At 44.8% G+C, this 11,449-nt stretch overlaps 1 protein-coding gene across 1 annotated transcript; it reads right to left on the bottom strand.

Annotated features, from left to right (window-relative positions):
* Nucleotides 1-384: 384 nt before the first annotated feature.
* On the bottom strand, nt 385-4,736 carry LOC311224624 (uncharacterized protein; the record flags this gene model as incomplete). Its single annotated transcript, XM_084309664.1, has 5 exons — nt 385-588; nt 1,231-1,366; nt 2,635-2,873; nt 3,441-3,579; nt 4,710-4,736. 5 exons carry the CDS (start codon nt 4,734-4,736, stop codon nt 386-388), a joined length of 744 nt encoding a protein of 247 aa, XP_084165790.1. The 3' UTR covers nt 385.
* Between the last annotated feature and the right edge of the window lie 6,713 nt (nt 4,737-11,449).

The following is an 11,449-nucleotide window of genomic DNA, read 5'->3' as shown; positions in this document are numbered from 1 at the left end:
AGGGCAGAATGTCAACATTTTTATTTTTGCACTGGACCCGAATGAGAAATGTAGTCTCCGACTCAGTGGGACTTGGTTTCCAGTCTTCCATATGAACAGACCCACGAACAGGCCCACAACCCACGAACAGGCCCACAACCCACGAACAGGCCCACAACCCACAAACAGGCCCACAACCCACGAACAGGCCCACAACCCACGAACAGGCCCACAACCCCAGAACTGGCCCACAACCCACGAACAGGCCCACAACCCACGAACAGGCCCACAACCCACGAACAGGCCCACAACCCACGAACTGGCCCACAACCCACGAACAGGCCCACAACCCATCTTGGGACCTGAGACCAGAGCTGGAAGTGTCCATGAAGGATCTAGTCAGGTTCTAAGCCATCCCGCTCCACTGTAAGGAGGTGTAAACCACCTCCTCCGTGTCTTCTCCTTGCCCCGGGCCTGGAGAGCACAGCAGGACAGTCTTCTTCACGTTGGAACCCAGCCGTGCGATGGCCAGGACGTCCCACAGGGACATGGGCTCATCCATGGGGAGGCACACAGCAATGAAGTGAGCGTGGAAACGGACGGGGTCTCCTGAAAGTGGAAAAAGTGATAAAGATTTTAAAAAATAAATGAAAATGTAATATGGATAAAAAAAGATGGTGAACATGGGTCTGGCCAGTGTCGGGATTCCGACTGTGCTCAGATCCTCTTTGAAAGAGAGGGATCCGTCGCGAAAAATAATTTAGTTCTATTCAGATGTGGATTTCTTTTATAGTTTAATTAGGCAAAAGTATTAATAATAAACAGAGCAGTTGATGCAGAAAAAATAAAAGACAACAGAATATATTCTGGAGCCAGTGAGTCCCTAAAACTAAATGCCACACAGACTGTCCAGTTAGCCGTCCAGCAGTTTGCCTCAAGAAGCTCCCGTCTGTCCAGTGAGTCCGTCATATATAGCGAAACGTAGGAGTTCCTGGCCCTCCCTCGACAGAGAGAGAGATAACTCTCAAGGTCGGCCTACAAATGGAATGCCGGTTACCATGGAACCTCAACAGTAGATATGGCATATTGTAGACACTGTTTCATAGTCCTTTTACAATAGATAGATGAATAGATTTATATATATTTTACACAAGGTCTGGCCCGGGGACCTTCCAAGGAACCTCGAAGGGGTTAACAGGGGGTCCCCAACCCGAGTGTTAATCTAGCTTGAGACAACAGAGCTGAACCCACCAGGGTAGACGAGGTAGTCTCCTCCGAACTTCCCCGTGGACGTGAGGTAGAAGCCCCGGCGACTCAGGTCCCTGAAGACTCTGAGCCGGGTTTCAGAGCTCGGCTCCTCCTGAGACCCGGTAGGCCTGCTGGCAGCCTGGATCAAGGACTACCTCACTGAGAGGCCACAGTACGTCAGACTAAAGGACAGTCAGTCTGACGTACTGGTGAGCAACACCGGCGCCCCCCAGGGAACTGTGCTGTCACCCTTCCTCTTCACCCTCTACACCTCAGACTTCTGCCGCAACTCCAGCGGGTGCCACCTGCAGAAGTTCTCAGACGACTCCTCCATCGTAAGCTACATCACCGACGATGATGAGGAGGAGTACAGAGCCCTGGTGGAGAGCTTCGTGGGGTGGAGCGACAGCAACCACCTCCAACTCAACACCAGTAAGACCAAGGAGCTGGTGGTGGACTTCCGGAGGGGCAAGAAGAGGCCCCCCCCGATTCCCATCTCCATCCGAGGGGTGGAGGTGGAGATGGTGGACTCATACAAGTTCCTTGGGGTACACCTGAACAATAAACTGGACTGGTCGGACAACACAGAGGCCCTCTACAGGAAGGGACAGAGCAGGCTGTTCTTCCTGAGGAGACTCAGGTCCTTCAATGTGTGCAACAAACTGCTGCAGTCTTTTTACCAGTCTGTTGTGGCCAGCATCCTCTTCTATGCTGTGGCATGCTGGGGAGGCTACATCAACTCAAGGGACACCAACAAGCTCAACAAGCTGGTGAGGAAGGCTAGCTCCGTGGTGGGAGTCGAGCTACCTAGACTTGAGGTGATGGTAGAGAGGGGGATGATAAGGAAGCTGGATGCCATCATGGAGAACCCCTACCACCCCCTCTACGACGAGCTAGTCAAGATGAGAAGCTCGTTCAGCCACAGACTCATCCCCCCCCGACACTCAACTAACCGCCTCGGACAGTCCTTCATACCAGCGGCCATCAGGCTCCACTACAGTGGGCAGCGACTAGCAGCCTCCAGGCCCCACAACAGGGGGCAGCGACAGCGACTGCTACCAGACATTGACCTGGGACTTATAGGAACCCAAGGGGGACAAAGTAGACTACCCTGGTACTTTGATTAATGTATACTCAGTAGATAGTAAATTATTATAACACTACCTCTTGCATACTGCACCTCATGTGACACTGTGAATAATGTGAATATTCCTCAGCTAGTCAGATAGTAAATTATATTGACCATATTGATCAAATTGTTTACACTGCCTGTGTTGTCTTTTACTACCTGTATACTGTGTTGTTTTACTACCTGTACCCCTCCCCCCCTCCCCCCCATGCTGCTATGATGCCTGAATTTCCCCAAGGGGATCAATAAAGGAATATCTTATCTTATCTTATCTTAGCCAGAAAGCCCCGCTCCTCCTGAGACCCGGTAGGCCTGCTGGCAGCCAGAAAGCCCCGCTCCTCCTGAGACCCGGTAGGCCTGCTGGCAGCCAGAAAGCCCCGCTCCTCTGCGCAGTAGGTCAGCCTGGCTTTAGCCGTGCACAGCTGCACTGTCAGGGCGGTACGAGGGAAGGTGAAGCCACGCTCCAGGGCCTTCAGGTGGTCTGCTACTGGCTTGGTCCCACTTCCTGCCTCGCCACCTGGGTTCACAGAAAAGACACTATTAGACACGCCCCCTCTCAGACCACTAGTTGATTCATGTGATTTAATAGATCTAATATGATGAGCACATCTCTGGTCAACACTAGATTAAATGATAATCACATCTCGAGCCCACCCCTCACCTCTCTCTTCATGCCCTGTTTTCCTATGTGTTTGCCTGTGTGCCCTCCCATAAAACGGAGTGTGATTGTTGTCAATATGTATCTATGTGTATCTACCCTCTGTACAGCACTTTGGTTGACACGTGTCATGTTAAATGTGCTATATAAATAAATCTGATTGATTAATTGTTGGCCAATCATGACCTCAGAAAAGCTCCCCTCTCTGTTGGCCAATCATGACTTCAGAACAGCCCACCCCTTACCTCTCTGTTGGCCAATCATGACTTCAGAACAGCCCACCCCTCACCTCTTTGTTGGCCAATCATGACTTCAGAAGAGCCCACCCCTCCCCTCTCTATTGGCTGAAGAGCCCACCCCTCCCCTCTCTATTGGCTGAAGAGCCCACCCCTCCCCTCTCTATTGGCTGAAGAGCCCACCCCTCACCTCTCTGTTGGCTGGTCATGACTTGGAGCAGCGCTGCCTTTCTGTCCTCCAAGGCCAAGACACTCTGCTCCTCGTAGCTCCTCTCCTCCCCCGCCTCGTACCGCTCCACCAGCTCTGTGTGCGCCTCACCTCCGTCCCCCTGTCAGGGACCATACAGTAAATCAAACACACAGCAAGGGACACGCATCCTTTAGTCAAGTCCATGCGGACGCTGTTAAGATTAGATTAGATTCAAATGTATCATCATCATACAGCACAAGTACAGTACAACAAAAAGAAGTTTGGCAAATGTAACAGGAAAGTGAAATAGCAATATACAATGTACAGGTGATTAAACTGGGTATAAAATATATAAATTAGTGCTACTGAGTAATAGTGCTAATCAGATGTATGTACAGAGTTGTAGTATTAATATGTACAGTAATACAGTAAGAATAGGTAAGGGATATGTACATATATAGATATAGTATATCTACATATATGTAACAAGGGTTATATGCAAGTATGTACAGACAGATGTGGATACATATAATATATGGTATATACAGCATTATTGTACATGCTATCATACAGAGTTATATGGGTTATATGCAGGTGTATAAATACAATAGGTATATAGAAGGATTATATGCAGGTATATTCAGAATATGGAGATGTACTGTATGTATATGCAGTAGTATAAATTAAATATATAAATATATATACACGGTATATACAGCATTATTGTAGATGAATAGGTCCTGCTCACAGTACTGAAACTGCACTGGTCAAAGTCATCAACGACCTCCTCATCTCCGCTGATGCTGGTGCCCTCAACATCCTGATCCTACTAGATCTCAGTGCAGCCTTTGACACAGTGTGTCACTCCATCCTCCTCCAAAGGCTGCACCAACTGGGTGTTGAGGGCACAGCACTTGACTGGTTTTCCTCCTATCTCACTGACCGACATCAATTCATCACCCTCTCCGGCCACACCTCTTCCCCCTCCCCAGTCACACAGGGGGTCCCCCAAGGCTCAGTCCTAGGCCCCCTGCTCTTCATCTGCTACATTCTCCCCCTCGGTCACATCATACGTAAATACCACCTCAACTTCCACTGCTATGCTGATGACACCCAAATTTACATCAGCACACAATCCCCCCACAGCCCTCCCCTCAGTCACATCGAATCCTGCATCACTGATCTTCAAACCTGGATGACCCACAACCCCCTCAAATTAAACGGCGACAAGACGGAACTTTTCATCATCGGCACCAACACCACCCTCACCAGATCCGCACCCATCACACTCGCCATCAATGACTCCACCATCACCCCCTCCCCCCTAGTCCGCAACCTCGGTGTCATCCTCGACCCCACCCTCTCATTTCACCCTCATGTCCGCTCCATTGTAAAAACATCATATTTTCACCTCCGCACAGGGAACAAAATACTACACGCCATTCGCCAAATGCGTGTAGATTTACCGTCTGGCGACTAAAAATAATAGTCTGCCCGCCAGCTGGCGTGTAGTTCATATCGATACTCTTATTTTGAAAATCCTGTGCGGGTCTCATTGCCACCCCAAGCGCAGCTCCAGTCATAATATCTGGGCTCCGGCAGCTAGCAATGTTCAGGTTCATATGATACTCTTATTTTGAAAAACCTAGCAACTCCGCAAGTCATATGATATCCGCCCACTCCGTGTTTCACTTTCTTGAAAACAGAGCAGCAGCGTTAACACAGCAGCGTTAATGCAGCTATATGCTTTGCACCGTCGCCATTCCTTTATGCCCACATCGCCCCGAAATTAACGTTTATGTACCAATCACTACAACGTTAACGTAAGCTAACAAGCTAATCCTGATGATCAGACGAGGCAGAGCCATAGTGAACAGCACTGAGGAAAGGGAAATAGGGGGGGGGGGGCACTCTCCCCTTCCCTGTGTGTGTGTGTGTGTGTGTGCGTGCGTTTGGAAAGACGACGGAGTCACTAGTCAGGACTCAGGACAGGAGTATATTATAGTAAACTGAGGATTACTGAGGATGGACAGATAATGTTGATATTCAAATATAAAAAAGTTTCGAGAGGAGTGGAAGTTTGAAGACAGACTACAATATGATGCGGGGTGGTGAGTTGAAACATAGTGTGTGTGTGTGTGTCCCGACCCCACTTCTATGTTTCAATAAATTATTTGCATTTAAAACTATTAAACTATTGAATGCTTTCCCCGACGTGTATATTATTGCGGACATATTGGATTTAAGATTGGAACACTCCAGAACATACTGGAACATTCAGACAATGTAAAAATGACATATTGGAATAATCTAGAACATCGAAGCATTCTTTGATATATGGAGCATTCTGGAATATCAGCAATACGTGGTCATTCATTCTACCAGAAGCCCCTCGGGGGAATAATCAACAGCTATCTAGATGCAGAACCACAGAGCCATCATAGCCGGCCGGCTGAAAGATCACTCTACACAACGATCATCGCCCACCCCGGTCGGGGGAAATGCTGCATATACGTATTTAAAAATTGTTTTTTATTAATGGGAAATAATTTCACTACTTCTCCAATTAATACTTTAGATGTTTAAGCATAGCAATGCTCTTTTAAGATCTAAGTTAATGTTCTCTTCCTTTTACTTGTTTTTTTTTTTTTTTTTTTTTTTTTTTTTTCATCCGCTCTCTCTGATTTATTGAGGCTCTCTCTTCAGTTCAATACCTTCATATTATTCATGGGTTACTATAAATTACTATAAATTACAAGTTCATATAAAATGTAAGTGATTAAGGCATGACAATTGAAGCTTATTTTTGGTCTTTATTTTTAGTTTATCTCATTTAAATTTTTTTTTATTTATTTTTTACGGGGTAAGTGGCCAAGCCACAGTCGACATTCTACTTATGGTAGAATTTAGAGTGTTAGATCCTATGGTATACATAGGAATGTTAAGGATAATTGGATCATTCTGGGATATCCGGTGGTGCAAGGGAGAGAGTCATACGCAAAGGTTGTGTTCATGGAACACAATCCTGTACGACTCTCGGTGGGAGGGAAGGGTAGGGGATTTTTATTTGTATATATGTATGTTTTTAAGCTCGGCTCTCAACGGGACCTCACTAGTGGGATGTATATCTATTATTGCCTCGCACTCTAGAAGCATTACCAAAAATTACAATGCAACATGTATAGACTATGGCTAGTTTGAATATAATGATATGGAACACCGGGGGAATAAATAACCAACTCAAACGCAAAAGCGTGCTCACACTGATGAAAAAAGAACATGTGGACATTGCTCTGCTAAGCGAAACACACATTCTAGGGAAAGACATAGGTAAATTAGCGGACAACATATACCATAATATCAGTCACTCCTCTATTGGTACGAGAACTCGGGGTGTAGCAATAGTCGTTAAACGTAAGTTGAATATTGTACTAAAGGGAGTATGGTCTGATGTAGAAGGTCGGATAACTATAGCTAAGATTGAACATAAGAACAGGAAAATAGCGTTGATAGCGGTATACGCCCCAAATTTGTACGAAGAAGATTTCTTCACTACACTAACCAATGCAATGTTAGACATTCCCGATTACTCATTTATAATAGGAGCGGATTTTAATGCCATCTGGAACCCAAGGATAGACAAATCTTACCTCGCCTTTTCCAGCGAACAAAAGAATTCATCGAAGGCATTAAAGGATTGGTCAAAGATTACAGGTGTAAAGGACTTATGGCGGTTACTTAATCCCACGACCCGAAAGTACTCTTGTCGATCTGCGAGACATAAGACACTATCCAGAATAGATTATGTCTTTGCATCACAGAGACTATTTGATAATTATGAAGTGGAAATGATACCCAACGCACTATCAGATCACTGTTATTTACTCCTTAAAGGTACATTTGGTATACTATCCTCCCGAGCCCCAAGATGGCGATTTAACTCGTTGCTGCTTAACAACAAGGAATTCATTACACAACTCAAAGAAGCTCTTATAGTATTCCAACGGGATAATGCAAACTCGGTGCAAGACCCCAGAATAATATGGATGTCGGTAAAGGGAATGATCAAAGACTTCACGGATAGCTTTTCCTCCAAAATGCGCAAGAATCAAAGCACAAAACTGGATGAGCTGGAAACGCTTTACTCAACGTTATTTAATTCTCTGAAATACAACAACTCAACTCGACTAGAAAATCAAGTTAACGTACTAAAAATAGAGATCAATGACATATACAGACAACAATCGGAAATACAAATACGCAGCACAAGACAACAGCAGTACTCCCATGGTTCCAAACCCAGCCACCTATTAGCCATGCGATTAAGAATTAATGCAACATTTGCAGATATAACTACCATTAGAGCACAACAAGTACTTGTAACAGATCCTGTAAAAATAAACGATACATTCAAAGTATTCTACTCCGATTTATATAAATCAGAAATGACCTTCGATCAAAACAAAATGGACACATTTCTTAATCAAATTATTCTCCCTAAACTTTCAGAGGATGACGCTAAACAGTTAGAAATACCGATCACACTAGAGGAACTCAAGAAGGCCATAACCGCAATGAAAAGTGGTAAGGCTCCAGGAAGAGACGGTTTCCCATCAGAAATGTACCTTTCTTGTTGGGACATAATTGGCCCCTTATTACTAAATATGATCTTATACTCAGTCAAGGAGGGGAACTTCCATAAAATTGACAATATTGCACTCATAACAGTCCTCCTTAAAAAAGACAAAGACCCCAACGAGTGCGGTAGTTATAGACCTGTAAGCCTCCTCGGAACAGATATCAAACTGTACTCTAAGGTATTAGCCATCAGATTACAAAAGCATATGACGTCTTTAGTTCACCCGGACCAAACTGGCTTCATAGGAGGCCGCCTGATCACTGAGAACATAAGACGTATACTGCACGTACTTGATGCCGACAAGGAGGACACCATACCTAAGGCGATGCTGTCCCTGGATGCTATGAAGGCCTTTGACAGGCTGGAATGGTCGTATCTGTGGGCAGTGCTAGAAAGGATGGGGTTAGGAAAAGGATTCATCGATATGATTAAAGTATTATACAAAGACCCATCGGCCATGATTACAACAGGCACAATCATCTCTGAAATATTTCCGGTATCACGCTCTGCCAGACAGGGTTGTCCTCTTAGTCCCGGACTGTTCAATCTATCATTAGAGCCTTTAGCACAATATATAAGACAATCCCAATCCATAGAACCTATCGTAATCAAGGGCACACAACAAAAAATTTGTTTATATGCGGACGATGTAATATTGTTCATGAAAAACCCCAACACCACATTGCCTCATCTGCTCAAGTTGATTGAGGACTTTGGTGATTTATCGGGATTTAAGATAAATTGGCCGAAGTCGGCTTTCCTTCCACTTAACACCCCTGCAAAAAAAGATACAACCCTCCCAGGACAGATACCGATGGTAAAACATTTCAGATGCTTGGGAGTGGAAATATTCCCTACCATAAGACAAACGGTGAAGCACAACTACACAAAAATCCAAAACAAAATCAAAGACGACCTTGATAGATGGGCAAAACTTAAGAACACAGTACAAGCACGGATATCAATAGTTAAGATGGATGTACTACCTAAAATCAACTTCTTCTGTTCAATGCTACCGTTACCCCCTCCAGAGGGTTACTGGAAAAGATTACACTCCTCCACATACAAATTTATTTGGAATAACAAACCACCACGTATAAAAAGATCCACCGCACAGAGAAATAAAGCAGATGGTGGCATGGCATTTCCAGATTTTTTCCTATATTTTAAGGCGTACTCATTAAGTCCATTGACAACATGGTTTGACTCCCAAGCATTAGCATCTTGGAGAAAAATAGAAGAAAACATAGTAGCCCCACATAGACTGAAGGACATAGCATACACTAAACTACCAATCAAGCACTGTGAACGAAAATTTGGCCCCATAATTACTCATGCGATCCGGATATGGCGTGAATCACAAAAAAAAAATCCTAACCCACAAGAATGGCACAATCATACTCCCTTATTCAATAACAATGCTCTCTTAATTGGAAAACGACCTATAAGATTCCCTATATGGGAAGAGCAAGGCATACACTCATTAGGGGATGTTTTTAACGAACAGGGTTTTTGTAGTGATAAAGAAATACGCAAAAAATTTAATCTCACCAAGTCCACATGGCTTTTTCACAAACAGTTAGAGCTATGTTTGAAGTCTCACGGTGTTCCATTAGACAGACCAATTGAACACCACAGATACCACAAATTCTTCTACTCAAGAGAGACATCGAGAGGTTTTGTTTCAGAATTTTATCATCAATTACTAACGTCCTCGTATGAAACCCTCCAACTTGACTCTGTCTGGAGGAGGGATATACCAGACCTGGAAAATGACTTTGATTGGCAAGGAGCCTGGGCAAATGTCCGACTTACATCAAGGAACCCGGATCATCAACAAATCAATCTTAACTATATTCACAGGACATACTTGACTCCTATAAGACTGTACCGAATGGGGCTCAAACAAGATTCCAAATGCACCCAATGTACAAATGGGGACGAAGGGACATTTATGCACATGTATTGGGACTGCTCACCAGTTAAGGCATTCTGGAAAGATGTGACCCAACAAATATCAAAACTCGTATCTTGGAATATACCTGTACACCCCTCGGTATTGCTGTTGAATGATGTTTTTGAGTTTGCAGTGAATCCACAGCTAAAGAGATTGGTTTTATCGGGTATCACAGTAGCCAAAAAGCTGATCGCATCACGCTGGTTTCAACCGGAAAAAATGTGCCGTAAAGTTTGGTTTCTTACATATCTCGATGTAATTTACCATGAAATATCTACAGCAAGAATTCTGGGTCTCAATGAATCCAAAATGTCAATGTGGTTAGAAGTGGTGGAGAGAATAAAAGCTAGCTTATAATGGTAGTGTCTGGTTAGGTGCGAGGGATAGTGGAGGTACTTCTCAAGGTGGGGTCCGGGAGGGGGGGGTTCGAGCTGAGCATATGTGTGTAGGTTTTTTTTTTAGATAACAGGTATTATGGGTATATCTTATATAAAACAACTAACCAAAAGGTGATCTCATTGGATGTGCCCTGACAATTAATGCTTGTATATCTTATCGTGTGTTGTCATGTTTGTTTATATGTTTGTTTAAAAAAGAATAAAAAAATAAAATACAAAAAAAACTATTAACGCTGACTCATTCCTTCAGTCCACTCAAAATTATGCTAATATTCCTTATGTTGTTTATGATATTAATTGAAAATAGCATATGAGAGTATTATATGTAATAATAACACATGGCGATATACTAAAAAGCTATTTATAATTTTTGGCTGGTAAAAAATCTGCCCGGCTGGTACTTTTAAAAATCTACCAGCCAAATGGCTGGTAAGTCAAAAAGTTAAGTTTGTTCCCTGCCTCCGCAACATTGCTCAAATCCGTCACTGCCTCTCCCCCGGGCATGGCTGTGTGGTTCCCGGTCCTGACCCAGCTCTTGGTAGCCCCGCCGTGGCCTGTTCCTTGGTTGCCGCGGGCCCTCTCTCAGGCACACGGATCTCTGTGTCTGTTCCCTGTTCTGGGGCAGCCACTGAAGGTTTGACTGCTGAGAGGGTGAGTCTGGAGGGGATGGGTCTTGTCTACTGTGGTCGACACCATCCGGAACGCGCACGCTCCGTCCACTATCGCGGTTTACACGGGTAAGTGGCGTGCTTTTCGAGAGTGGTGTAAGGTTGGGGGCCGGGATCCGGTGTCCTGCCCCCTGGACGCTGTTCTTTCCTTCCTCCAGTCTATCCTGGGTAGACTGTCGGCCTCGACGGTGAGGGTATACGCCGCAGCTATATCCTCTTGTCATGTGGGTTTTGGGGGCGGTACGTTGTTCAGCCACCCTCTTGTGAAACGTTTCCTGCTTGGAGCTCGGCGTCTCAAGCCTGTGGGACGTTCTCTTTCTCCGAGTTGGAACCTCCAACTGGTCCTG

The sequence above is a fragment of the Notolepis coatsorum genome (assembly GCF_963971535.1).
Source record: "Notolepis coatsorum genome assembly, chromosome: 1".
In the NCBI taxonomy this organism is placed as follows: Eukaryota; Metazoa; Chordata; class Actinopteri; order Aulopiformes; family Paralepididae; genus Notolepis; species Notolepis coatsorum.
The sequence above is the reverse complement of the archived record's forward strand: the minus strand, read 5'-3'. Positions and strand labels throughout refer to the sequence as shown.